Consider the following 26,861-nt stretch of genomic DNA (forward strand, 5'->3'; position numbering starts at 1 on the left):
CTCATATGTAGATGTAAGTCGGGATCGTACCGCCAAAACTCAAGTTGAAGACTCCATTGGTGGCTAGTTGCTCGCTTGAGCGTCAAGCGCCGAACTTGTCAATCATTTCTAAACTTGCCAAACAACAGCCAACCCACCAACGCCCATGCCACCCACTTCATCTTTCAAAGCTCGCGGAACCTCCAAAGGCCGTGGGAAGGGTCGCTATAAGCCGACTACAAGTTCAACTCAGGCGACTCGAAAGCTGCGCAGTGTTAACGACGCACTAACAGCATTGCCAACCAAGGTGAAGCTGCCAACGCGTCAGCAATGGCTTCCAAAGTATGAGAAGGAGCTCTACGTTCGTCCGTTCAACTACGTGGAAGGCGACGTCGCCGAGGCGATCTGCAAATTCTGCGAGGTGTTTGGACGGGAAGATCCGCCGGACGAGCAAGCCGATTCCGCGTTCGATGCGTTGGTGAGGAGTGCGAAAAAGAAGCGCAAGAAGATGGCTAAAGCTATGGTGTTCAAGACGTTTCGCCGCGACCATATCATCCGACACATGGAGCGCGAGCACTCGAAGCAGTGGTCTGCCTTCCTTGCTGTCACGGAGGACGAAGAGTGCGAAAGCTTTTCCCTGCCTACCCGGATCGAGGATTTCCTCCCGAGACACCCTCAGATTTCGTTTGTGGTTCCGAGCGGAATTGCCAGCCTCATCGAGCGTCTGTTCTGCAGCCGAGGTGATACACCACACGGCTTGGTGACCGTGGACGACGAAATCGGAGAGGTTGAAGTCTCCAACGACTTTATGGAGACCGAGACGGATGGATACGTCCTAGTTATCCGTGATCGAGACCAGTTTGAGACCATTGCCAGCTGCATCAACGCGGGAGTAAGCTTTCGTGCCATTGCTGGTCTGTTTACCACGCTCGGAACCGCGCTGTCCAACATGAAGCTTGGATCCCCCTGCCGACAAGTAGTAGGGCTATCGGTTCGTCGTGTCGTTACACTCAACCTCTCTGCTATCCGCTCACTGCTCAGCAAGACTTGGGGATTTTCGCTGATGGTTGATGGCGCAACGCACAACAAAGAAGGATACCTGGACGTGCGTGTGTCGTTTGGCCTCGTGGGTAAAATTCACAACATCCACCTCCTCGCCATCCCCATTGGCGATAGCGCCCACACAGGCCAGAACTATGCTGAGCTTGTCATTGATCTACTAGAGGACATCGGTGAAACCAACCTGCTTCCTCAACTGATCGGTATCTCGACGGACGGAGCTGCGACGATGCTAGGCCGCCACCAGGGATTCTCGACGCGACTTCGTGCTGCTGCCGAATACTTTGAAACTCGGCCATCACTATCACTTGGTGCGGGAGCCACCAGTTGAACCTTGCCGTAGACGCTTCCTAAAAGTACTCGACAGATCGGTGAACTTCAGGTCGAGGCTGGGAATGGAGATCTTGTTTACACGGAGATACGAAAGTGTACGCTTCGCAGAGGGTTTATGCCCTAAGTATGCAACGACTAGATGGGAGTCGATTCATGACACGTGTCATTTCCTGGCCAAGCACTACGTACAACTCGTTGCTGCACAAGACGCGAAGAACTACGCGCGGTCGAGTAGCTCATGGTGACTGTGTCTATTGGTTGTGAGCGAGCTGACTGAGGCCATACGAATGTGTTTTCGCAAGCTGCAAGTTAAGACTGTCACTATGAACGAGCAGTACACCGCTCTGGATGAGCTCGTGAACACGTTCCAGTTGAAGTACGAGAGCAACACCGAAGACGGCTCAGTGAATGTGGACAAGACCATAGTGGCCAACCACCTCAAGTGATGCTCGTACAATTCGTTGGCGCTATTTAGCAGCATGGACGTCGGAGTGCAGAGAGACGAGAATGCCACAGAAGACCAGACCCACACTGCAACGGATGGTACCGAACTGGACGACGCATCCCCCGACGAGCAACCTGACGCATCCCCCGACGAGCAACCTGATCAAAACGACGTCGAGTATGAGATCGATCCCACCCCACCCCAAGACCCTATGACTCAGACTGAACTTGTTGGAGCGGTAGCTGAGGCCATCACCGTTTTCATCAAAACCGTGTCATGTATCAAGCTCGACATCAACAGCGATTGCCGTGAGGAACCTCCTACTTCTCCTATCGAGATAATACAGTGCACGGATCGCGCCTTCTGTGCACTGCTGGCAGCTCACAGCCCCAAATTGAAGGCTCGATGCGGTTATCACTGCATAGAGGATTGTCTGAGGGGTCCAAAAGCTTGGAAAGCTTTTACATTTGAGAGTGAGTATTTAGCCCGATTGGGGTATCCGACCAAAAAGTATACACGTGACCGTGCATAAAATAATCGAAAACCTGGACTCGGCAACACTGTCCAGGAGTTAATATCTAATCCCAGCCACAGCGCCTGGCCGAGTCGAGGGCTTCGGAGCCGAGGTGGGCAGGCCGCGAAGCGGCGCCCCCTGAGCGCAGCGAGAGAGGGGCGGACCCACAGACAAAAGTCCGCAGACGAGAGCCAACGCGCTGGTGGCCTACCCCTAACTGATTAACCGTACTATACTTCTATACGTATAAAATAGGAGCATATAAAAGCCGTTTCGTAGTGGCTTTAACGGTCTTTACTTTTACGTGCCTTTGACCTGTACAGTGACTGCATCCGGTCCAGCTGCTTCCGACTTTTTGAGCGCGGGCACGCTGTTCAAAGCTTGCGAGTGCAACGAGACAATCTGACTTCACTTTAGTTGACAAGAAGCCAACGGCTGCTGCACAGGAAGCAACCCTCGCGCTATTGCCACAAGCTCGACATTGTCCATGTTGAAAAGCGCGATTTGCTTCAACACATCCAAGCTCCTAAGGTGACGGTCGCTCCAGCTGCTAAGGTAGAAGACACTTCATCGAAATGCAGTCACCTCCCGCGCCAGGAGCTTTTGCGGTAGATTTCTCCTCTGCATAATGAAAACCTGCGCACGCACGACCTCTCTTCAGTACTTAAGTACTGGTTAGCTCCATACATCCATTATCGTAAAGCTCGCTTCCTACTTTACTTCCCAGTTGCCTTGTTGACCAGATGCATGTGCGCAACATAAAAATCCACCGAAACGAAAATTTGGTCATTCTTACGCTTGGAGACCGAATCGCTCAACATGGGGGCGCACGAGGCGAATCTCACGCAGAGATTCCTTAAAACCGGCCTTCATGTGCCCACCACAGTCGTGCCGTCGCCCCAGAGCGCGCCGTTGAGCTACATCTGAACAACAATAACACTTCCGATCTCAGTCTCTAGGTAGTACATTCAAATTAAAAATCCCTGGTCAATCGAGCCAGCAAAATACTCGCACAACTCGCGTGCTGTCCTCTCCCCCTATCGCGCCTTGACGCTCTATCTGGTATGCATTTACAATCGATAAGCTCCCCGCGCGAGCTCCCATAAGCCTGCCAGGACGGGCGCAGTTGCCTCATAAGCCTCGGCAGCACACCGGTCAGGCGCGTCGCAGGCGATGCCAACACCCGTCACGACTGTCAGCAGCAGCGACACGAATGGGAAACCGATGTATAGCAGCATACTCCGCTTCTTGGTAGCGTTGGCAACGAGCTCCTTGTTGCCTTCCTTCACCACGTGGGCGTCGTTGCTGCGGACCTCGAAGCGGTTGAACAGGAAGAGGATGCCCGAGTTGAAGCCATAAATCACGAGCAGCAATGGCAGCCGGAAGAACATGTTCATCCATTCGTTGCGCACGTAGTAGAGCGTGATCGCACCCAACACAGGTAGCATAACCGCCACGAGGTTGAGCTGGGCCACGGCGAAAAACAGCACTCCGAGCGCGAGAAGAATGCCCAGGATCTTCATGCCGTACGCAACCTCGCAACCGAAGACCTGGAGAGACGACGGTGCCCACCAGGAAACCATCCACCAGTGGTGACTGTCATCCGGCTGGCACAAAGGCTTCACGAACGCCACCTCCCGCAAGTTCTCAAAGAACACGATCGCCATGATCACCAGCACCACGAGAACGTCGGTCTTGGTGATTGTCCACACAAACGACGCGCGGTCCCGGGCATTCTGCGCGCGCCACTCTTTCAGCTCTTCCATACGTCGCTGAAGACGTGCTTCTTCTTCTAACTGGCGCTGCGCCTCGCGGTTTCGCTCAATCTTTTCAGCGATTAGCTGCTGCTTGTTGTGAAACTTCTGCGCCATACGATCGCGCTTCTCCTGGGCTTTAGCGCGATCACGGTTCCGTCGCTCGTTCATCTTCATGATGTCACGCTTGCGCAGCTGATCAAACATACCGCGAAGACTGTTCACCAGCAGCATCATGTTGGACCGATTGGCCAGGATCTCGCCAGCCTTCAGAATCGCATCCTCGCGCTTCGCACCCAGCGCGACAAAATTGGTCGCCAAAGTCTGGACACTATCGAGGCCCTTGCCTTCGTTGCTGACAATAGCTGCGCAGAAGCTGTCGCGTCGGGCATCCTCCAGCATAAACTGCGCACTTTCAACCTCCTCGACGTAGGTCATCTCCATCATCTCGGCCTCATCCACCCATCGCTCTAGCCGGCGCATCGATGCGGCAGTAGCTCCGCTGGTTGCAGCTGCTGTGGCGCCAAGCTGCTTGGCCCGCCGGATAACTTGACTGCTGCTTGAACTGTCAGCATTTTCCAGCAGCAGCAACTGCTCGTGTTCGGGCTCGTGTGCCGACTGAAAATTCTCAATAGCAGTCTGCAGCCCTTGTCGGACTTTTTGCTGCTCGACAACTTCGTCGAATGCCTTGAGCAGGAAATTGAACTCGTCCTTGTTCTTTTGGCCACCAAGGTTGCTCACGCTGCCGCTCATGGTCATGCTTCCGCTCCAGCACCGGGCAAATGCGTCCATTTCACTAGACGTCGCATTTCCGTTACTACCGTTTTGCGGTGGGCTCCCAGAGTTTTGACGCAGCGACGCGAGCAGCATAAGAAACACTGGCTTCGGGATGGCTTCGTTGGAGTTCACCTTGGCCACAATCAGCTCCGAAATCTGATCCGAGAGCTGCTGCGCGCGAGCGTTCTCCAGGTGCAGACTCTGCAGACTCTCGTCCTGAGCCTTCAACCACAAGTCTTCATCCACGTAGCCTCTCCACCGCGGCGGCACCACCAACTGCATCATCTCCACGGCCACCTGCTCTCCTCTGCACGCGATCTCCTCCACAGCCGTCAAAATCTCCGCGAACGTCATCTCCTTCCGACTCGTCGGGTGAAGCGGCAGACCCACCAGTTCCATTTCGGTTTCGCGGAACGCCACGGCTTCCAACTGCTGCTTGAAGTCTCTGGCATTGGCCACCACCTGCAAGTGGCGCAGCCGCACGCACGCGATCTGCTTGATGCGCAGCGACAGCAAGTCCGCTGGGAACTTGCGCAGCTCCTGCTCCAGCGCGGCCGGGTCCTGTTCACTGAACAGGCGGTTGAGCGTGGTGCGCTCGCGGTAGAACCGCCACGCGAACCACACCAAGTTCCACAGCAGCGCGACGCCCAGTCCCAGCACCGTGAGCATGGTCACCACAACCGCCAGCACGGCCGCCTGCTCCTGGGTCGAGAGCTCCGCCTTGTCGTGGCTCCACCACCACACGGCCGTGCGGTAGGACGGGTATCTCTTGAGCGCAGCGTCGTCCTTGGCCTTGCCAATTGCAGCCTTGACGCCAAAGTCCTCCACCCCCAGATAGTCATACTCATCTTCATCGTCTTCTTCTTCCTCCTCTTCATCTAGAGCCACCGGAGCGGCGGCAATTGGCTGCGTCTGCTTCTTGTCTTCAACCGAAGCAGCAGCTGCGGGTTTCGGCTCGTCTGAGGTCTCCCAGGTCACGACGTGCACGTCTCCGTCGGGCCACGGGTCCAGCTCCGAGCCTTTGATGTCGTGGGCCTCGATGGCCACGCGCGGCTTGTCCTCCGCGCCGTCCGAGAAGCTGAAGTCTTCCACGCGGATCTCCACGCGCCGGTAGGCTGCCAATAACGCAAAAACCACGAACGTAAGTGACCAGATACAATGGATAATCGCAGGCGACCAGTTTAGTGCACGTACGATGCGAGCGCTCGGCCACGGCGCGGCGCGCGTCGCTGGCGCTCAGCAGCAGGAATGCGACCACCAGCAGGCGGCGGAGGCAGCAGAGCGTGGCCGCGTTGGCCCCCAGAGGCCGGCGGAGGCGCGCGCGGGTCGGCATCTTGCGTCTCGCGAGCCCCAAGGCGAAGTGCCGGCCGCCGCCTGATTCCATTGGGCTGTTTCCGAGAACCATCTCGCGCCAAAACTCCCCATTTGTGAGATGTGGCAACTTTTTAGTGTTGGTTTCAGAATAGACAGTCATCTGGGGGATTTCGATTCAGTGACCGGACAAGTTGAAGCGTTTTTTTTTGGGATTTGACACGCAGCCAGTAACGAACGAGCTAAAATTTGAAACGGATGAAATGAATGCTCAAGTGGCGAGGCCCATTGTGCGGTCCGTTATGTTACATGGGTGGGTGAGGGTCCCCACCATCTTCCTACTCCCTACTTTGTTCGACTCCTATTCGACTTCCTTCTACCTACTACTTAAATTGTACCTGGTTCTTGCCCTCAATGAATTTTGGGCGGCCTAGGCACAGACGCTGGATGTGTGCGTCTTGTCGGCAGCACGCGAAGTAGGCTTGATCTCCATCTGTGAAGAACACGCAGGGCTTGTCTCAGGCTCCGCTGCTGCCGTACTTTCATGCATGGCGTTGCCCAGCGACGTGAACATGTCGGCGGTGAAGCCCTGCGGCAACTCCTTGGTCAGCTCCTGCAGCTCCTGCAACACTTCTTCCGTCGGGTCTTCATTGCTGTGTAGTCGACGCTTACAACGTTGAGAGCTCTGCTCGTGCTGCTTCAGTTGCCACTCCCACTTCCTTTTCCGCTGCTGCCGACGGATAATCGTCGCCTGAATCCGCAAAAACGACGCATAGATTTCCTGCAGTCGAGTCCAGGCTTCAGGTAGACCTGCGTCCGCATCCTCTTCGTTGTCTACGCCCTGTTTAATGTCTTGGAGGTGCTCCTCCACCTCGCTCGCCTTGAAGCTGCTGTCCTTAGCCTGAATCTTCCGCAGCGTCGCCAAAATCTCCGCGAGCGTTACCTCCTTCCCGTCCTCGTGTTGCGATACTTCCAGCGACGCGACCATTTGCTGCGTGTTCTCCATCTTCGCGCTTCTCATTTCACGCTTCAACTTCTCGACGACGAGCAGGAACTGCAGATGGCAGAAGCGGACGATCGTCAACTGTTTTCTCTCGCTCGACTTGGTCGACTGTTCACTGTTTTTCTCCCTGATCCCCTCCTCGTCCTCTTCCTCCTCTTTATCCAACGCGCCATACCATTGCATTGGCAGCTTCACCAGCTTCCACGTCACTTGGATCATGAACACCATCAGCCGCAAGACGCAGAGCGTAATAAGCGCCAATACCAGCACGTCCTGCCTCGAGAATTCCTCCGTCACGGCGTCCTTCCACCAAGACGTCTGCTCCTCCACCGGCTCCTCCACCTCGCCTTGAATGGCTGCGTAAATACACAGCGCCACCGCGTACTGCTCGTCAGCAAACAGCGCCAAGCAGCTCCTCCACGGGCCCACGAGCGCTCCCGTACCTTGCATAATGTTGAAAATGTCCGCTGTCCTCACGTCTTTCGTGACTACCTCGATCGCCGGCCGCTCCCGCGCGCCATCTACATTGAAGAAAAGCATACAAAAATCAACCCACGCAACCGGCAGTGGTAGCAAGCAACACACAACACGTTAGAAGCCAGTTAAGTGAAGCTTAAGAGAGGAGCTGAGCTCTTGGGGCCACGGAATCAACCCACGAGCCTACCGCTGAAGGAGAAGTCTTGCTCGCGGATCTCCATGCGCGTCTTGGAGACTGTAAAGTGCATGAGAGAGACCGAGAGACAGACATACAGAAGAGCAGTAGGATAAGGGACAGAAATAATACCGAGTCAGTCACTGAAACGACCAAAGAGCTCGAGGCCGAGTGATTGTTTTCGTCTTCCTCCTTCACCTTTGGCAGACGCGCTGGGGCTGGCAAGAAGCAGCGGCCGGCGCGTCTCGCTCAGAAGGAGCAGGAGCACGTACAGCGCTCGACGCAGACCCGCCCAGGGCCATAGGGGATGGAGTTGCTGCTGCATGCTAGTTAGCTATGGTTACGTGTATCCCGTCCGTCCTCACGGCGACTGGGAAGCAACTTCGACAACCGCAGAAAAGGGTAATAAAACGGACTCAGATCTGAGGCCGTGAACGTTCTACAAAAATGGGAATTTTCCCCAAATCCCCGGTTGCAGTTTGGCGATACAAACAACGTTTTTGAGGAGAGTGAGAATGAGAATACGGCCGGTACCATGTAGGTATGTCATCATACTAAGTGGTTCTTCACCACACGTAGATAACCAATAACCGGACTTCTGCTTCGGACAGCTCATGCACTGTACTCGCTTTAAAGTGCTTGACCGCCTTGCTCATCGACCTCCCCATCAGTCACATCTCGTGTTGATTGCAATTGACCTTCAGACTAAAAAAATATATCTCCAGAGAACAGAAGAGAAAATATTATGGCGGACCTGAAGCTATTGTGCGCGGTGTACGGTGAAGGATCGAGGTTCTATGCGACAGTCGCTCGCGATGCGAAAGTGGTCGATCTGCAGGAGGTTATCGCTGGCGTCCTGAGTACTGAACAAGACAAGATTCCCCCTAGGCTTGTGGCGCTGTACTTGGCGCGGGGTACGGATGGCAAGTGGCTGACGGATGACCGCCAAGTGACGACGTTCCTGAAAGGCGGGAAGAGCACCAAGTACGAGGAGATGCCGCCGTCCTGGAAGCTATCTGGGGAGCTTCTCTTTGGTGCCAACTTTCAGCCTCAGCCGTCAGAGATCCACGTGCTAGTGGACTTCATAGAACCTTCGGCTGGCGTTGTTGAGCTGATGCAAAGTACAATGGTGTGGCTGGTGAGCGGATCAGTGGAAAACGCACTTCAGACGAGAGGAGTTCGCTGTACGGTCTATTGCCTCGCTGATACGACCCCAGAAATGTACCGCGAGGGAGAAAGGTTCAAGCGTTCTGGTACGAAGGTAACGGCTTGCAGGTTCAAGTTCTCTTTAAGCAGGGTGGGCGTTTGCATTTGTACGTTGGCTGCCGCTCTTGTGTAATATGATGGCGTATCTGACGCGGTGGTATCTCTGTTTCTGTAGAGGAACATGCCGTGTATTTCGAGAGCCGCGTGAAAGCTGAATTTTCGGCCATTTTACAGATTTCGCGAGTGTCCAGCACAAAAAAGCAGCAGCGTATTTTCGGTGACGAATATTTAGCCGAAGAATCCGAGTCACCTGGAGGATCGATGGCTCCGGTTTCCACTGAAGCATCGCTTATCGATCCATCCACTCCAGTTTACAAGTACCAACGGATTGAAGATGATGGACTCTTCGGCCCGTTCGGCAAGGCTGAAAGTGTTTACTAGTATTTGATGCCAAAATCTCATTGCCATGATAAGGACGACAACAATCGTTTGGCCATCTCCCGGGAGATGCATGGTGCTTACGATGCCCTGGGGTTCGACTTCCCTGTACTCAACATTGAAGTTGCATCGGTATCGAAGGAGCCCGTTCTTGACAACAGATACCTGGTAAGTAACTTCGTGTGCCTAAACAAGCGAAGCTAAATTCTAACTTGTTTCTCCTTTTTAGGTGGAGTTTAATGTATCATTGTTCAGTCGAGACTACGCGTTCCTGCTAGAGCGGTTGAAAACCGGCTCGACGAAGACTAGCGACTCACTTGTCATGAAAACGTTCGTTCATGTGGAAAACCCCAAACGCTTCTGTGCGTGCCTGGAGTGGAAGTTCAAAAAGGTCAAAGAGCTTCGGGACAGCTCTTTCGACATGACTTCGGCCGTGTCACGTCGGCGTTTGATGGGAGCGCAAGCTGCAAAGGACCAACGAAAAAAAACTTGTTGAACTTTTAATTACTTGTATTGGATGAGATGCAGACAGCGTCGATCGTTTTGTTAAGCTTTAAAGAATGCGGCAATACGGAGTCTGCCTGTTTGATCGTTTCAATCCGGCCGCCACTAGACTGAATGGTGCAGCCCCTGAGAGTCTTGAGTTCGTGACCTCTTCCTGCATCGCTGGGCTTCGCAGCCCGCAGCGGCATCTGACTTTCTCGAGAAAATGCCCGCAACGGAGCGCCAGTCGGGTTCAACTTTGCGTAAATGTCCCTAAACGAATCCATCTTCTGTTCGGCGACTTGGCGGGTTTTCGAGTGCAGTTTACGCCTCTTGTCGACGTTGTTGGTTCGTGACGGCTCGTCCTCCGGCAACTGAACGTGCAGATATCCGAGCTCAGCGCTGCTGATCTTGGGGAGCTCCCACGTCTGGAAGTGGCACCCTTCCAAGTGTTCGTGAGGCACAGCTTCGCGGTGTTCATGGTGGAAATCGCTCGAATGGCTTTGTGGACTTTAAGCAGCACCTTCGACGCGCGTTTACGGGACTTGACGAATATCACAATGTAAATGAGCCACAGGACGTTCACGAGTGTGAAGAAGAAGAAGAGCAACTTCTTCTCTTTCCAGGAGTTTTCCTCTGAGAAATACTTGGCCACAATGGGGAACAGCGCGTTTTCAATCACGACAACGCAGGCGATGATGAAGCAGAAGAACACGTACTTGTCCAGTGTGGTGAAGTACGAAATCTGCGGCGTGAGAGACGCCACTTGGTTCTTGAACGTCACAGCAGTAAGCAGCAACGTCAGCACGATCTGAACGCGGTCACCGGTGTCCATGAGTGAGCCGTCCGACAGCGGGGCGTACGAAATGAAGCACAAGTACGTGATAATCCCAGCGGGAATGGCCACATTCGTCACGTAGTAACCAGGCCGGCGCTCCAGCATCATCTCGAATCAAATGCCCTTCTTGTCTCCATCAGCATCGATCTCACCCACGAAAACCTTGTCATGATGCACCACGTCGAACACGTTGCCGAGCTTGTAGTTCGCAATGGCGAAGGTTCCAGCGTCCACAGCCCCCGCAGTGATTCGGAGAGGCTGACGGACGCCCGTTCCGGTTGAGAACGCGAACGTCAGCTTCTGCTGATCCACGGGGAATTTACGCAGGGTCATTTCCTCGCTGAAGACAGCAACAACACGACGGCTGAACATGAGATGACTCAGAAACTCCGACGTGGACTTGAGTGGCATCGCGAGACTAGTCGAGTCCGTGAAGTGCACTGGACCTGCAGGCGAGAGGCTTGAGGTCATGTCGCGCTCCTCTTGCATCGAGTTGACGTTCGTAAACTCAAACTGGTTCTCGTCGAACTCGAGGATGTCCATCAACTCGCGCAGCACCGAGTCTTCACGGATCGTTGTAATTGCAGGCATGGTCACCTCCCACGTCACGTCCGCCGTGAACGTCTGGCCCACCGTGTCCACGGACGTAATAGCGTTCACTTCGATCTGCACCTCAAGCGGCGAGAAGCCAGCCATCAAGTGCGCGGTCAACGGCCCAGGGTGGCTGCTTCCGACGCTGTCTCGGTCGTGCGGTGGCATGATATCGCGGCCCCCAATTGCCAAGCTGCATCTTCCACGGGAACAAAGTCGGCGGCAAGTAGTCCGCTTCCGCTGCGGCCAACGTGGAGCTGTTGCTCTTGCTCGGGTCCCCAGAGACTCCAGCAGCCTCGATCTTTTTGGCCAAATCCTCCACCTCGAAGTGATCCATCTCCGTCTTGCGCCACGACATGCAGTGCACCTTGCGGTTGTTGTCACTGAGGTGCATGATCTTCCAGATGCCCCCCACGGGCCACGTCAGCTTCATGTACTCGGCATTCGCGAGGTACGGCTCGGGGATCGGGTGCTCGAGCTCCAGGTGCAAGTGGTACAGGACGCGGTCCGTGTTGATGTCGATGGCGGCATGCTCCAGTGTGAGCTTGTCCTTGAGCACGATGCTCGACCACGACTGGGTCTCCTCGATCGAGGCCGTGGTTGTGGCCTGCAGACTCGTCTTGCTCTTCATCGCGGCGCAGTCTGTACTGTAGCGGGTCGGCTGCAATTGTACTCGAATGACATTTGCCAGACGGGAGGGCAGCCAAGAGTTTCATCTGATCTCCCAGCACTCGATGTGACCAAACAGCTGAGAGTGACAAGCATGTAGGGGTGACACCCCGCTCTTGATGTGGGTACATCCCTGTTCAATATCCTTTTGAAGAGGAAGGATGACATTTTTCACGACAACGAATTGAAAGGTAAGGTTCAGCAAATCGTAGACGCAAAAAAAATCGATTGAGCGGGTCCAGTTTGCTCGACACATGTGCGAAGAAGGCATACAGTCATGAGTATGTGTATATTTTTCAACCTACATATTTAACAGTTTTGCGCCGTCTGGGGTTTCCTGAACCCAACGACGACGACGTTCTCCCTCCGGCTACGCCGATCCCTCAGCACCAGATTTGATTTAGGTTTCGCTTAGCCAGCATTACGACAAGTCTAACTCTTGTTAATCTTCTCTCTCTGTCATGAGTATGTGTACACTCAAACCCACGGACCATAATGTTGTAAGAAGTAGCCCTTTACACCAAGACCGTGCGAGTCTTTTGAACTCGCCTCTAGGTTTGTTAAGACCAAACTCCTTTCTTCCTTTCGTGCCGTCTACTGGCTGTAGCAGGGTTGGAGCTCCAGTATCACGAAGTTTTTACGCGTTCATTTCTTCACGAACGCTACTCATACTGTAGATCACAAATGCTGACCAGCAGCAACATCGCTTGATTTCGGCGCAAATTTTAATGGCGTTAATCTTCATACGGGGGCCTAGGTTGCAGATATGCTCAGACGATAGTTTTACCCACTGGTAGTAGCGCCACTGTTCCGGTTTTCCATAAGTTCCGACGCTATCTCAAGGAGTCCGTGGGTATTTGGGTCGAAAAGCTGGTCACAGATGATCTCGCGAATCAAGCCTTTGACTTCTTCGTGCTCGGCAACAGCGAGCGCTTCCTTCAGCATGGTCAATGGCCAGTTTTCCTTGCTACTCCCGCACAAAATACCCAGAATGGCATCATGCCGAAGCTGGGCTGCAATCATGAAGGCCTTGCGCTTAAATTATTGAGGTACGAGGTCTTGGTTTGAGAGTAATTTCACCAGTTCTTTCACGTTACGAATCCGTCCGCGGTAGGCAGCATTGGAGAACGCACTGAGAAGCGCGTCGGGAGATATACTCTTATCATACAAGGACATCATCATATCACTCTTCTCACGTGTGGCGGTAGCAACGAAAGCTTCGCCCACCTTTTGGGAAGAAATACGCCCATCATCACGCAGCAACATAAGCAGCTCAGACTGTCCATTCGAAGCTGCAGCCACGAACGCTTGGCCGATCATCTCAGCCGATATACAGTCCTTCGTGCACAGCAGCTTGATAATGCGAACATTCTCCCCCTCTTTGGTAGAGTAACTCTTTTTCATGCCTCTTGTTGCCTTCTCAAACACGGTGCAGATAGACTCGTCCCAGATGTGCTCGCACGAATGCAGAATACGGAGCATTTCACTACTCCACGCCGCCACGAATGCTTTATTGATCGACTGTGCAGACGCTCGCTTCTTCTCCAAGAGAAAAGGTACCATGTTCTCGCGGTCCCACGAGGCGACAACCGCCTTCTCGAAGCCCTTCTCAAATGCTTCCGACGAAACCCGGTCAGTACTCAGCAGAAACTCCAGTGTATCATTCCCTCTCCACTCCACCGTTTTCACGAACGCCTCCCCGATCAACTCGAAGTCGGCATTTTGGGTTTCGTACAGATACTTCAGAGCATCGAGGAAGCCGCAACACGCCAGATAAGTGAACAAGTCCTTCTTGGTGGATTTCTGCAAGTAGAGCCCATAGATCCTGTCTGCCAGAGATTTGTCTTCTGCATCCACAGCCTCCACAAACGCGTCTTTCAGGTCCCACTCGAACTCCTCCAAGTCCAGCAGAAACTCCACTACAGCCTTCTGATCGCCGAAGATGGCACGTCCCAATACCAAGAAAAACTGTGTGTAATCTTTCTTCTTTACGTACTCCACCGTGAACTTGACCACATCCAGATGGCCACCTTCTGCCGCGGCAGCCAAAGCTTGATGCGCTGTGCTACACAAGTCAGAGCTCTGCAGTCGATCCGATCCAGGGTGGATCTTGGACAGAAGTAGCTCTAGAACATCGAGGTGGCCGTAAGCTGCGGCAGCTACGGCTGCTTTAAGCAAGCTGTCCCAAGTCGTGTAGGTCGTCGGAATCGTGGATTCGTACTCCTCCAGCAACACGTCCACACAGTCAACGTGGCCGTGGATCGACGCCTCCAAGATGGCGCTTACGACAGTTTTGTCCTCGACCTCAGGCACTAAACCCTCAAGCCACTCTGCGAGCCCCGTCCTAGCCGCCTCAATGACAGCTTCCTCATGGCTCATCAGGAAGATGTCGATCTGTTTGAGGATGTGCGATAAGGCGCGAATTGCAGGCGGGAGACGCGCGGCTTCGAGTCTTGGGTAGGATGATGCATCTTGATCTCGCTGGTCCGGTGAAAGGCTGGCTCGGGGGGCGCTTGGGGTCCTCCCTTTGACATGTTGTTGCAGTTGTGTCAAAATGGAAAATCATTTTATGTGGAAAACACCAATTAATTGTCCATAGAATGGAATTTTCTTATTTTCTTAATTAACAAGGGGCTCGCGACTCAGCTGAAGGTTTCCCGGTACGTGATGGGAATTTTGCGCCAACAGATTTAAAATTGAACTACATGGAGCTCTGCGATTAAAACAACGACTCAGGCTGGTGGCTGATCCTTCTTTATTTTGCGAGCTACGCTCACAGGTGTCCAGCCTTATCCGTTGTTTTAGGTGGATTGAGGCAGGAATTATAGCTTTACAGGTATTAATAATAATTAACAAACTCTAAATTGTATGGTAAGGTCTTAGAGCTCTCAATGTCACTCCTCAAAGGGGAATTGAAATTGAGAAATGGGAGATCCATAGCAGTGGGCACATATTGCATACCGTGTATGCAGGGTGAGAACAACTGAAAACGAAACGTATTGTTTTCAACGCTTGCACTCCTTATCAGCTTTCTGTGGTACAGCTTCATGATAAATGACCTGAGAATCTCGTCCTTTGGACCGCGCTCCGTTTCTATGGGGAATGCTTGGGGTTGTCCAACAACGCCCAGTCGAAGTCAAACGATTATTTTGAGCCGCGCGTGTCGTCAACCAAATGGCCACAACAATTCGTGGGTCGACACCAACATGTGGAAGTGGCTGGCCTACACCATCTTCTCGACGCGCGCGTGCGTGCTCGGTGTTGGACTCGCTCACACAAGTTGAGATCCACAACATGGAATGAAGGCGGAAGAAGATCTCAGTGCGGTCTTGTGGATGAGCGGATGCACTGGCCTCGAATCAGAGCACCACACTGAAATGTGGTGCTCTGATTCGAGGCCAATGCTCTCCTTTTTCGACAATTATTAAAGTAACCAATACTTAGTATCTGGATAGTGCTGCGCGTCATTTTGATTCGCTTCCTTTCCACGTTTAGATCCCCAAGATGTTCATTCAGCCGTGGGCTCTGAGAGCATTAAACCCGTTTTAATGTCATCGACGCTTAAACGTACCGTATGGAGAATGCCGAGAATGATGAAAGCACGTCACCTGCGGATTCGAAAGCTGACGGACAATGAAAAGCCAAACGATAACAACGTATCTTTTGGTACAGTTCGTCAGGTGAACTGTACGGCACCAAAAGCAGTATTTCACAGCGAAAGTATGCACTGCATACTTTCGCTGTGAAATATTGCTCGCAGATGGGGGGCACTTTTGGTTCCGACTAAACGTCTGCTCGACGACGAGCGAGCATTGCTCGTGTATCCCGTGCAGAAAAGAAAGCGAAAATTATATTTTTTGTGTCTAAACGACCTTACCCTCCACGAACTTCACTGGCAGCTGGCGAAGATAAACATCAGCTGAGCAGCGTAACGATTGTCGTTGCATTGTGCTGTGCTTGTTGCAGCAACGCGAGTCTTGACTGCGATCGGAGCCATGGGCCAATGCACAGTGACTGCCATGTGCCATTCCGGATTTTGCAGCAAGTCGGCGATACAATTCCCTGGATGGCCATGGAGTTCCGACGGGTTTCGACTTGTCTAGCGCTGCTGCTCGCTGTGTCGTTCACCATCGCGACAGTGTCAGCGGATCTCCCGAACTGGGTGAGCCCCGTTAACGCTTCGCAGTCCGGCTGCTACCGCAAGACGTACTTTTCAAGGAAGACCTGCGCCCAGGGCTATGAGTCTGACGGCATCGCAACATGTTGGGCGCAGTGCCCACTGAACTACCCCGTGGAGTGCGGCATGGAGTGCATCCCGCAGAGTGCCGACTGCACCTCGCAGATGCTCAAGAAGGTCTCGTCGGTCGGCACTGTGGCGCTCAACGCTGCGACCGCCGGCATCTTCGGCGAGCTGGTCAAGGCCAGCAAGGCCATCACGCTCGGTGTCAAGTGCTCACAGAAGCTGTACAGTGCCTCGAGCTCCCTCAAGGACTATGCGGATGAGCTGCAGGCCAACGGCACGGAACCCAAGCAGATCTTGACCTTGGTGAACCAGTCCGACCTTGTCATCAACCAGCTGCCTACTGCCGTTGCCACGTGCCTTGGACTCCCTGTGTCTGAAGACACGCTCAAGTTGAACGCTGAAGTTGCTGGTATCGTGAACCAGATCGTCATGGAAGTCGTAGCCAACGGCGCGTCGCTGCTGCACCCCAAGAACTTCCTGGCGTTCATGAGCGACCTCGGCGTCGACGACTCGGTCAAAGACATGGATGGAGATAGCGTCGCTCAGCTCCAGGATGTTTTGTCGTCCGGGGTGACTTGCGGTTCAAAGCTCCAGGTAATTACCGACCAGGTGACGCAGTTCATTGTCGCTGCTAAGCAGCAGGACCCCAGCGCTTCCGTCAGTGCAATCCGTCAGGCTCTAAGTGTTTCGAAGCTGCTGGTCTCGGACATCCCCGATGTGACCAACAACTGCGTCCGCAACCTCACGGAAGACGCCTTCACCACGCGTGACAGTCTGCGCTCCATTATGAGCACGATCACTGACGGTCTCGTCGACAAGTCTGCCGACGAGGACGGGAAGTCGACCTCGATTGCCGACTACCTGGCGTCGGTGGCTAAGATGGGTCTTGACGTCATCGGCATCCTTGACCCGACCGGCATCGCCGACATGCTGTCCACGTTCATCCAGCCTATCTGCGGACCGACTGCATTTATGGGAGAAATCGATGACGGTTTGCTTGAAGACGCACTGGCGCTCACCACGGAAGGCGACGCGTTCAAGGGGAGCCACGGCAGCTGGAAGAGGGTTGGTGACGGCGCGGTGAACATTACGTTCAAGAGTGTCGACACGGAAGACGTGACGGTCAATATTCACTCGGGCGGCGACACGGTGGCCAAGGTCAAGGTAAGGAGCGGCGAGACGGTGACCTGGAGCTCGACAGTCAAGGAGCTGCAAGACAAGACGTTATACTTTGACCGTTGGCGTCCGGGCCGCTTCAATATCCCCACTTCGGCCGGCGGATCGCTGGTGCTGTGGGTGCCGCACTCGTCAACCGGAGGAAACATTCAGCTGTTCGTCAAGATCAACGGCGACGACGAGGACAGCAGTGAAAGCAGCAGCAGCAGTGGCAGCAGTGGCAGCAGTGGCAGCAGCTCCAGCGCGGTTCAAGTCGGAGATGACAGCGAGGAGAATAGTGGCAGCGACTCCACCCCTGTCCAGGTGGGTGATAGCAGCGAGGAAGGCAGTGGCAGCTACGACGACGCAGTTCAAGTCGGTGACAACGAAGGAGGAAGCGGCAGCGACATCGATGTGACACCGGCTCCTACGACTTCCGACAACGCAGACCAGGTGGATCAAAGCTCAGTTGAGGGTAGCAATGGTAGCGACGAGGTCGACGCTACTCCGGCACCGACGACTTCTGCCGGGGAAAGCGCGACGCCTGCGCCGACGAGATCTGACACTGATGCGAACAGCCCGGAGCAGTCTTACTCGGCCCCCACGCCGACCCCTGCCCTCTGCGAGAGCTAAGCAGAGATCATAGAGGACATCCATCATTTTACTCACTTCAACTTAGAAACCTAGAAACCCTCTCATAAATGATACACTCATAGTTTCCCCCAAAACCATTTTGGTTTTTTAGTCCGCCGACACCCCCGACACCTCGGCCGACATGCCGCAACTGATCGTGACGCTGCTGCGCGCCGGCAACCTGCCGGTGGCCGACACCTTCATCCAGGGCAGCGCCTCGGACCCCTTCGTGACCTTCCAGCTGGGCGACGAGTACCTGCGCTCGTCCTGCGTGAGCGGGGCGCTGGACCCCGTGTGGCAGCCGGCGGAGACGTTCGAGTTCGAAGTAGGCCACCTCTCGCCCAACGCGGAGCGACACCTGGTGGTCCAAGTGGTGGACAACGACCGGTTCAAGATGGACGACCTGCTCGGGGAGCTGCGTCTCCCACTGTCCAGCTTCGAGAGACGTCCCAATGAAGCCATCGTGGAGACGTACGAACTTCAAGTGCCCGAGTCGCTCCAGCAAGCGACGAAACAGTCGGACAAGAAGTCCACCATCCAGTTGGACATTTGCTACGCAGAAGAGACAGATGGACAGAGGACGCTCTGCATCTGGGAGAACGAAGACTGGGTGGACGGCAAGTGGACACCTTCGCACAACAACGAGCGTCGCCACTGGAGCACCTACGACCTGCAGACGTCCTCCGACAACTTCGACCAAGTGGCCCCCGAGGTCCCCGAAGGTCTCGAAGGCGCAGGTTGGGCCTACACGACCAAGAAGGGGGACGACCACGGCTGGGTCTACGCCAGCACCTACACGGGGCCGTGGTCGGCCTCAGCGTCCCCCACTTGCTACGCGCGTCGTCGTCTCTGGCAGAACAACTGCCGTCCTGCCGTCGCCTGCGAGTAAACAAGGAGGACACACAAGGTAGCTGCATTGAATTGCATTTGGTTGTGAAGAGGGGCGGGTACTAAGCGCAGTCTCCTAAGACTTCTGAGCTGCCTGCCACCTTTGAATCTATAAACTGAATTGCGCAGACGTACCACAAGACACCGCGCTTTCTTCATTTCGTGTTAGATACTGTAGCTGCTCGATCAGTTCATCCTCACCCGCTAAAACCACACCTCGCTGCAACTACCTTCTTCACGCCACCACGTTTGACAGTTAACTTGAGCGGGTTGCGTAGCCGGCGTGGTCTTCCTTTATCTGGGCCTCGAGCTGCGCGAATCGGCTTGGTGAGAAGATCTCCTTGGCCTGGGTGTACATGCCGTTGTAGTACTTGTTCAGCATCAGCTTCTCGGGCAGCGGGCGGCTTCTGTTGACGGCTGTGCACGTGTCGTTCTCGCGCAAAACGGCCAAGAAGAGCGCGTACTTCGTGTTAACCTCCATGGTCGAGTTGGCGTCCGGTAGGTCGTCCACGCCGTACTTGTGGTAGACGGCGACGCTGCGAGCGCTCAGACGAAATATGTCTTCAGCTGTGATCATACACGGAATGCCGGGACCTTCCGGAGCTCCGATTTCCTCGAAGTACTGCGTTGCTACCACCACATTGTCGCATTCCGGCCTGTGTCGGGGCCACGCAGCGTTCATGCACTCGCGGCTGCAGACGAAAAATGCCTTGCAGCGACTGCACCGCTGGTGCGAGATCTTTCCGCAGTGTCCGCATAAACTCACGGGATGGTTCATGCTCAGCTCTTCTCTTCGGTCCCCGCAGCCAAACGGATAATGAGCATGTCCCCGCGGCAATCTCGACCCGACAGTTGAAATGGTTGCCCACGTGACTTCAATCACTCTCGCAGACACCTGTCACGTTGTAGTGAATCTTCCAGACTGCTTGCTTCAGCAAAGTACCAACAAAACAATATGTCAACTCGAAAATTGGAAACTTTATGCGTATTCATTAGGCAGCAAGAAGAAAAAATCTGCAACAATATGCAATCAACTAAATGCAGAATTCTTCCGCTCTTCTTCCACGCAGTATCAGGAAATCCACACCTTGGCCTCGTGGCCTCGTGAACAACTTCAAACGCTCTTCGCTGGAGCTTGATTCGCCTGTGGCGGTTGGTTCACCATGTCAACATGGTGCTCATGCATCAAGGCGTTCAGCTGTGCGATCTCGCTAGCCGTGAACGTTTCCGCGGCGTGGCGGTACGTGTTGTTGTAGCGGCAAGTCAGGAACAGCTTCTCGGGCAAAGGGAGGCCTCTGTTTTCCGGAGACGACGCATCGTGCACCTTGAGCATCTCCAGGAAGAAGGCCAACTTCTTGTCCACGTTCATATCCGATCCGCGTTCTGGTGGTTCGTTCACGCCGTATTTGTCGTACACGGCCAGCCCCCGGGCGTTAAGGCGCATCAAAACCTCGCCGCCGATAGAGCAAGGCACACCGGAGAATTTCTCCCCATTCAACTCAAGTTGCTTCCGCGCGTTGACCAGGCTATTGCAGTCCTCCTTGTGTCTGGGCCACACAGCCGCCATACAGGTCTGACGGCACACTGAGAAGGCCTTGCATCGACTGCACCGCTTGTGGGAAGGCTGGCCACAGTGCTCGCACGGAGCAATACCCGTGGGGTGGTCACCACCTGCAACCATCGCTGGCTTCTGTTGGTTCTTCTTCATCTTGTTCTTCATCGGCTCCAAATTTGATAATGAGGACGACGACAGTTTGCTTTATTCGACAGTTGAGAAGTCTCCACTCTACATTCGCAGCCCCTGCCGATCCCCGTCCCATTATTTTCTTTCCCATCAATCAATCAATCAATCAATCAATCACTAACGGCTTCACCTGCTCACTGGGCGGGACGAGGGTCGGTTTACACACAGTCTAGTTAGCCTATTCTACCCGCTCCGGACAGTCTTCCAATGCCTCGTACGCGTTCGTCTCCGCGGCGAAGTAGTGGAACCGCCGGCGTAGCAGACGATTGAAGAAGTAGTGCGGCAGCGGAACGGATCCCAAATTGTCCATACACTCGAACGACTTGGAGGTGGCAAGGTCAAAGCTGTCATGTCGGTACCTGGGCGTGAGGTGCGTCGGGTTCAAATTAAACATGCGCGAACGCTTGCCCTTGACGGTCTTCTCCACTCCAGACGGGAAGGGCTCCAATAGCGCCTTGCCATTCACGTACAGCAGCTCCGCCACTGCTGTCTCGTTCTCAGTCGGCAAGAAGTGCGCCATACTTCCGCACATTGTGTTCGGGTGGGCTAGATCGTTGTTCGGCACGGACTCCAGCAAGCTGAGCCCCCAGGGCGAGAAGAAGTAGTCCTGGTGCGCCAGTTCATACGCCAGCCAGAAGGATTCCTTGTCGCCCCAGGAGAACTGCAGCTTGAAGCGCGTGCTGAAGATCAGCTCCTTCAAGACTTCCATCGCCTTGCCCGCCCTCGTCTTGTCCACGAGCACCATGGACGAGTCCATCTCGTGCCCGGTGTCCCCCCTCCACGAATACGTATTCTTCAGCTGCTCCGAGGGCTTCGGTCCAGTCAGCGCCAGCTTCCGGTACGGGAACGAGTCGACCAGGAACTTGATATAGGGCTTCCCCTCCTGCGTCTTCTTGTTCAGGAACCTGTTCATCTTGGCAATGCGGTCTCGGAAGAAGGTCGTGCCCGTGCGGACGTACCCGGACATGGTCCGCAGCACCGCTGGGTCTCGCATAATAACGGCGTCTCCATCCAGCAGAATCACCTCCTTGAGCTTGGTATAGTACAACGCCAGCGGCTTGATCCAGTAGTTCTGGAAGGCCTTGGCCGTCTTGACCTCGCCCAGGAACAAGTTGTCCTTGCCCTTCTTGGCCAGAATCTCCGTGCACACGTCCACGATCTCGACGCGCGAGTCGTTGCGCGTGAGCAGCGCCCTGTTCTCGTCCGACATTTCCTCGGGGAAGCAGTGGTACACCTGCACGATCTCGTTGTTGCCCAGGCAGCGCAGCTCCCGGATGAGCGACACGCCCATGGCCACGATGCCGTTGTGCAGGCACAGGATGAAGCCCCGCTGGTAGTCGTCCTTGCTGGGCTGCAGCACGGTCACGTTGGAGCCATTGACCTCTTGGCGGTGCAGACTCTGCGGCTGGTGCCACGCCGACGGCCGGGCGCGCAGCAGATTGGACTTGACCTGCACCGCCGTCTCCTGGATGCGCGAGAGCGAGAAGGTGCTGGCGTAGGACGCCATGAGCCCCAGCGCGAAGCAGCACACGCAGGCCAGCAGCCACGCGAGCGTGTTGCGGTTGTGGCGCGACATTCGTCACCCCTCCGTCAAAAGTCTCACTCACTCGAGTTCGAGTCCGCCGCCACGCACTTGGTCTACGGAGACGTGTTGTCCTCTTGGGCTGCGGAATGGAAAGTGCACTGACGCAGATGATATCGAGGATCGAAACTCAAAATGTCCAGTTGTGGTGCTGTAGCCATCCGATAGAGAGGGTAGGGTTGGGACATAGTGAAACCAAGAGAGCAGGTGTCGATTAAAGGGCGGGTGGTGTGCGACACACGAATCAAGCCGCTGCCGGGTCTGGCGGATGGGATCTGCTCCGAGATCGGCTTTGGATGTGGAGAGAACGGATCGCAAGGGGCGGAAGCTTCAGGTTGACGACTCGCCAGTCAAACTGCGTGGTGCGGGCGTGCTGATGATGAGAGAGATCGATCTTTGGCAATCAGTTGCCGCGATCGTCTGCCTCTCTTCGTTGTTTACTTTGATTTACTTTTGCGCCGAAAAGTTTCTGGGCAAGTCAATCATCACCCTACAGCACATCTACAGTTGTGTCCATCCTCGGGATTCGCACGCGGAGAAGGCTTCGCTACGTGCGATTTGAATCTGTCTCGTGCTCTTACATAATCCAAGGAGCTTGCCTGTTGAAGCTTGGTTCTGTCAGAGCACGGTATCATCACTTTGCATTTTTTTCTCTCCGGCAAGCATGTTAGAAGTACCCAACTCATACTGCTCTTCACCACTTGCAATGACAGCTAGAAATTTCTTCGCTGAGTCAAGTTCACAATAAACCAATTGTGTTAATTCACGAATGGGGATACACACTACACTTCCATTGTGTTGTATTACGGTGCAGAAGCCCTTCTCTTCTTCTGGCGCGCCTTGTACTCGGTCATGAACTTCTCGTAGCCGGGATACTCCCCTTTGAAGTCGTTTTCCGACATGTTAATCCACGCGGTCCAGGAAACTACATCCACGCCCTTCGACCGAAGGAACTGGGCACGCGGACGCAGGAAGCGGCTCGCACTGCGTGTGATCAACCTCGTGTTCTTCTCCAATCGCTCTTTCGTGAATCCGATCGAGACGAGGTACTTGAATGATCGCCGGAGTTCGCCGATATTGTGCATGAGGATGACCGGATTCCACGTCAGAGCGTGAGCGCCAGCACCGGCACCGAACATCTCGTCCAGCATGTCCACCGTTTCTTTGATCCGGGCCGAACTTAGTCCGAGACACGCAGGCACTCTCGCGATGACAGCTGGCAACTTCTCGGCAGGGACACCCAGCTCCACCAAGTAGTTCGCGTTGTACTCCAGTTTATCGGCCTTGTGGGAGAGCACCTGTGGGGCCAACGTCAAAATACGCGTGATTTGGGATTCGTCGCAGCCGATCTCCTTGAAAACTTCTACTTTCTGGTCCAAGTTGTCCTCCTGCTTGAAAAATACTGACTGCGGGAAGATAGTGAACACGTAGGGAATCTGGCAGTACGATAACGTACAAGTAGCAGTTTAGTGTCCAACCCCCTTATGTTTTTATAGGAAACAAGCTCCACTTACTTTGGTCTCCGGCACCCCCTTCGACAGGAACCAGGCCACGGTAGTTTGGAGGTTCTCGAGTGAGGATCCCAAAATGTGCGGGAAGCGCCTGATTATGCTGTTGATCTTGTCGTGGCTAAGGCCCAAGTTGCTCAACCACTCAATCTGTGCATCCCCAGAACGGAAACAATTGCATTAGTCCCCTGTTCTATCACTGCCTCACCCCCACCAATTCCTCCTACCTTGGTCTCCATCAATTCCGTCGAATACCGACACATCTGAATATTGCAATAGGTTCCAATTAAGTCCATGTAACCCCAATACATTGCAATACCTCTTACCGTGACTTGGAGCGAGATGGTTCGAAGTGCCTGCGTCTGACTCAGCCCGCGATCCCTCAAGAAGCGCACCGTTCGGTCCACCGCCTCCATCGAGAGCTGCCCCACGTACATGGGATACCTTCGGGAGATGCGTGCGTAGGAAACCGCTTGGTGTCTACGCGTCGCGGCAGTGGGCGCTTCATCCCCGGACTTCACTGGAGCGGCCGCGAAGCTCCTCGCCAGCGTCCGCAGCGGTCGAGGACTGCGGAGCTGGAGCACTGCGAGCCGCAGCATGATGCACGCTCGAATGGCCAAAACCACAAAATTGACGATAGATGATTGGCTGGACATAAACCCGAATTATCAATGATCGAATGCTGGAAGATCACAAAAACTTCGAATCAGTCCAAAAACTATGAAATGATTTTCCCGTCAGGAAGGCAACAACAACATTTTATTTTCACTCATGAAGCCTGGATACATGTACCTACGATACGTACACACCATCACAACGAACCGAGTTACTTGCCAAACTGGCCCTGACCAAACTGTCCCTGGCGAATGTCGTTGTCGCGAGAGGTGCTCGGAGGCAACGTACTCGTGGTGGTAGCAGCGGAAGCCGCCGAGTTAGTCGAAGTGTACGCAGCAGTCGATCCGCTTGATGACGAAGGAGCAGTGGTGCTGCTTACACTCGACGATTGAGTGACCGCCGCATCGGAACCGCTCGATGCAAAGGCGCTGCTCGTACTAGTTCCGCTTGATGAGGTAGAAGTCCCGGCGGGCACTACAGTGGCGACCACAGTAGATGAGGTGCTCGACGCAGTCGAACTCGAATTGGTAGTACCAGACGAGCTCGAGCCGTCGACCGCGTCGAGATCACCCACACCGAAGTTCAAGCTCGACAGCGTCAGCGTGGCCGCCGCCGCCGCGTCGTACGCCTTACCCACGGTGGCCGCAGCCTTCACGGCAGACTCGTCGTTCTGTCCCGTCAGCTCGGAGTCACTGTTCACCACCGTGTTGACAATGCAGTCGCGGCCCAGAGCCGACTCGCAGTACGACTGCGTGCCGCTCGCCGGCACCATGATGGCGCTGGACGTGTCGTCCAGCAGCACGGGCTCCGTGCAGGTGTCCATCCGCCAGCGTGTAGGACTCGTCGATGGGGTTGAAGTTGTGGCCCGAGTTGTTGTAGAAGTAGTTGTTGGCTGCGTGCAGGATAGTGTTGCCACCCACCTTGGGCGAGCGTCCCGACGTCTGGTGGACGTAGTTGTTCACGAGACTCACCTGCGTCTCGGTGCCGTAGAAGAGCATGGTCCAGTAGTGGCGGTTGTCGCACGACGCCGAGTACTCGGTGTATCCGTCGAAGTCGCAGTTGCTGATGGTCATGCTCTTGACGCTAGCCGTGTTGATGGCGATCATCTGGCGGCCGATGCTCGAGAACTTGACGTGGTCGAGCCACACGTTCTCCTGCGCGGTCTCGCCGCCGTCCGCGCCTTGGATGTAGATGGCGTCGCCGCCCCAGACCAGGTGCGGGTTGAGATTGGTGATGTGGATGTTCTGCACGATGACGTTGCTGCCGAGGATCCAGAGGCCCTTGCCGATGATGACACCGGACGTGCCGACGCCGCGGATGGTCTTGTTGCCCTGCACCTGCAGCGGGTTGGGTCCGGCGTTGTCGTAGGTCACCTCGACGGAGATGCCGTCGGTGCAGCCGCCCGTGGCGGACATGCCACCGCTCTGCAGGATCACATCCTGGCCCTTGCAGCCGTTGTTCTTGGCGATGCACTCCTGGTTGGACAGCGGGCGACACCCGGTTTCCGTCGTGGTGCCCTCCGAGCCTCGGTAGTCGAACTCCTGCTGCAGGATGATCACGCGCGCCTCGTCGTCCAAGAGGTACGAGGTGAGCTCGTCGATGGTGGTCGGGTAGACGGGGTCGACGTCGCCGCCACCGGTGGCACCCGATGCGAGTCCTGGAGCCGTGCCGGTGTCGATGGCGGCGGCCGATCGGACGGCGAGCACGAAGGCGCAGATAAATCCGTAGCGGAAGATCTTCATGGTATGCTTGCAATGCTGGACTGGTGTGCTGTGCCGGATTTGGTAATTTGCGGAATGAGTAAGCTACCTCGCGATGAGCAGGTCCGATGGGGGTTCCTACATGCACTGTTGGGCTCGTAGGCTACGAGAGCAACAGGTCTTAGCATCGATACTTCATGAATTCGCTTGCTACATTCGTGCGTGAAGCTCAATGAATGCAGTCAACTGACACTGAGATAACGAGCTTGAAAAGCAGGCGGGATCTGGGGTGAATGCACCTGGACGCCTCGTGCGAGATATCATGACAGGCACATGTGGATTTGAGTGCTGGGCGAGTAACTAACGTCAACCGTTAAGCGCCTGGTGGCAGCTGCAGGCGCGTGACTCATTTGGGGAATCTCCGAAAGTGTCTGTCGACGAACGGCTCAATGACTCGTTGAACTTACTGAGTCATGTACAGGGATCCCGAAAATACAATATATACTGATTTTTGCTGTAGAGCTGAAATACGTAATTTTTGAAATGTGTCGACATCAAAAAATAAAATATTTTACTTGATATTGGGGAGTTGTATTACATATCTACATACTTTAAGCAAGTGTTTGGACACCAAGCAAAAATAAATATTGGTGTTTCTTTCGGATGTTCGGGAAATAAATTATTGCCACCAAAAATATACATATATTGAATTGAATATTTATTTTTCGGGATCCCTGGTCA

General features: G+C 54.6%; 14 protein-coding genes across 14 annotated transcripts; 5 read left to right on the forward strand and 9 right to left on the reverse strand.

Annotated features, from left to right (window-relative positions):
* Nucleotides 1–145: 145 nt before the first annotated feature.
* On the forward strand, nt 146–1,369 carry PHYSODRAFT_323799 (hypothetical protein; the record flags this gene model as incomplete). Its single annotated transcript, XM_009519390.1, has 1 exon — nt 146–1,369. One exon carries the CDS (start codon nt 146–148, stop codon nt 1,367–1,369), a length of 1,224 nt encoding a protein of 407 aa, XP_009517685.1.
* Nucleotides 1,370–1,694: 325 nt separating this feature from the next.
* Nucleotides 1,695–3,257, forward strand: PHYSODRAFT_323800 (hypothetical protein; the record flags this gene model as incomplete). Its single annotated transcript, XM_009519391.1, has 3 exons — nt 1,695–1,813; nt 1,847–2,054; nt 3,135–3,257. 3 exons carry the CDS (start codon nt 1,695–1,697, stop codon nt 3,255–3,257), a joined length of 450 nt encoding a protein of 149 aa, XP_009517686.1.
* Nucleotides 3,258–3,400: 143 nt separating this feature from the next.
* Nucleotides 3,401–5,530, reverse strand: PHYSODRAFT_467243 (hypothetical protein; the record flags this gene model as incomplete). The annotated part of the gene is made up of 2 exons (XM_009519392.1): nt 3,401–3,569; nt 3,660–5,530. The coding sequence occupies 2 exons, from the start codon at nt 5,528–5,530 to the stop codon at nt 3,401–3,403; spliced, it is 2,040 nt and encodes a 679-aa protein (XP_009517687.1).
* A 1,072-nt stretch (nt 5,531–6,602) lies between these two features.
* On the reverse strand, nt 6,603–7,625 carry PHYSODRAFT_310343 (hypothetical protein; the record flags this gene model as incomplete). Its single annotated transcript, XM_009519393.1, has 1 exon — nt 6,603–7,625. One exon carries the CDS (start codon nt 7,623–7,625, stop codon nt 6,603–6,605), a length of 1,023 nt encoding a protein of 340 aa, XP_009517688.1.
* A 956-nt stretch (nt 7,626–8,581) lies between these two features.
* On the forward strand, nt 8,582–8,872 carry PHYSODRAFT_448007 (hypothetical protein; the record flags this gene model as incomplete). The annotated part of the gene is made up of 1 exon (XM_009519394.1): nt 8,582–8,872. A coding segment is annotated over one exon (291 nt), but the record flags the coding sequence as incomplete, so codon positions are not given.
* A 1,335-nt stretch (nt 8,873–10,207) lies between these two features.
* On the reverse strand, nt 10,208–12,042 carry PHYSODRAFT_349516 (hypothetical protein; the record flags this gene model as incomplete). The annotated part of the gene is made up of 4 exons (XM_009519395.1): nt 11,596–12,042; nt 10,949–11,516; nt 10,466–10,900; nt 10,208–10,420 (listed from the first exon to the last, which is right to left on the reverse strand). Exons 1-4 carry the CDS (start codon nt 12,012–12,014, stop codon nt 10,208–10,210), a joined length of 1,635 nt encoding a protein of 544 aa, XP_009517690.1. The 5' UTR covers nt 12,015–12,042.
* A 1,051-nt stretch (nt 12,043–13,093) lies between these two features.
* PHYSODRAFT_263817 (hypothetical protein) lies at nt 13,094–14,431 on the reverse strand (the record flags this gene model as incomplete). Its single annotated transcript, XM_009519396.1, has 1 exon — nt 13,094–14,431. One exon carries the CDS (start codon nt 14,429–14,431, stop codon nt 13,094–13,096), a length of 1,338 nt encoding a protein of 445 aa, XP_009517691.1.
* Nucleotides 14,432–16,118: 1,687 nt separating this feature from the next.
* On the forward strand, nt 16,119–18,083 carry PHYSODRAFT_466670 (hypothetical protein; the record flags this gene model as incomplete). The annotated part of the gene is made up of 2 exons (XM_009519397.1): nt 16,119–17,679; nt 17,797–18,083. The coding sequence occupies 2 exons, from the start codon at nt 16,119–16,121 to the stop codon at nt 18,081–18,083; spliced, it is 1,848 nt and encodes a 615-aa protein (XP_009517692.1).
* Nucleotides 18,084–18,206: 123 nt separating this feature from the next.
* On the forward strand, nt 18,207–18,972 carry PHYSODRAFT_344245 (hypothetical protein; the record flags this gene model as incomplete). Its single annotated transcript, XM_009519398.1, has 1 exon — nt 18,207–18,972. The coding sequence occupies exon 1, from the start codon at nt 18,226–18,228 to the stop codon at nt 18,970–18,972; it is 747 nt and encodes a 248-aa protein (XP_009517693.1). The 5' UTR covers nt 18,207–18,225.
* A 255-nt stretch (nt 18,973–19,227) lies between these two features.
* PHYSODRAFT_323808 (hypothetical protein) lies at nt 19,228–19,749 on the reverse strand (the record flags this gene model as incomplete). Its single annotated transcript, XM_009519399.1, has 1 exon — nt 19,228–19,749. The coding sequence occupies one exon, from the start codon at nt 19,747–19,749 to the stop codon at nt 19,228–19,230; it is 522 nt and encodes a 173-aa protein (XP_009517694.1).
* A 336-nt stretch (nt 19,750–20,085) lies between these two features.
* PHYSODRAFT_470591 (hypothetical protein) lies at nt 20,086–20,652 on the reverse strand (the record flags this gene model as incomplete). Its single annotated transcript, XM_009519400.1, has 2 exons — nt 20,086–20,421; nt 20,494–20,652. The coding sequence occupies 2 exons, from the start codon at nt 20,650–20,652 to the stop codon at nt 20,086–20,088; spliced, it is 495 nt and encodes a 164-aa protein (XP_009517695.1).
* A 241-nt stretch (nt 20,653–20,893) lies between these two features.
* Nucleotides 20,894–22,006, reverse strand: PHYSODRAFT_472283 (hypothetical protein; the record flags this gene model as incomplete). Its single annotated transcript, XM_009519401.1, has 1 exon — nt 20,894–22,006. One exon carries the CDS (start codon nt 22,004–22,006, stop codon nt 20,894–20,896), a length of 1,113 nt encoding a protein of 370 aa, XP_009517696.1.
* A 1,094-nt stretch (nt 22,007–23,100) lies between these two features.
* On the reverse strand, nt 23,101–24,242 carry PHYSODRAFT_263956 (hypothetical protein; the record flags this gene model as incomplete). The annotated part of the gene is made up of 4 exons (XM_009519402.1): nt 23,101–23,733; nt 23,812–23,955; nt 24,033–24,068; nt 24,132–24,242. The coding sequence occupies 4 exons, from the start codon at nt 24,240–24,242 to the stop codon at nt 23,101–23,103; spliced, it is 924 nt and encodes a 307-aa protein (XP_009517697.1).
* A 389-nt stretch (nt 24,243–24,631) lies between these two features.
* PHYSODRAFT_263887 (hypothetical protein) lies at nt 24,632–26,162 on the reverse strand (the record flags this gene model as incomplete). Its single annotated transcript, XM_009519403.1, has 2 exons — nt 24,632–25,312; nt 25,341–26,162. 2 exons carry the CDS (start codon nt 26,160–26,162, stop codon nt 24,632–24,634), a joined length of 1,503 nt encoding a protein of 500 aa, XP_009517698.1.
* Nucleotides 26,163–26,861: the final 699 nt, after the last annotated feature.

Source organism: Phytophthora sojae (genome assembly GCF_000149755.1).
Source record: "Phytophthora sojae unplaced genomic scaffold PHYSOscaffold_1, whole genome shotgun sequence".
NCBI lineage: Eukaryota > Oomycota > Peronosporomycetes > Peronosporales > Peronosporaceae > Phytophthora > Phytophthora sojae.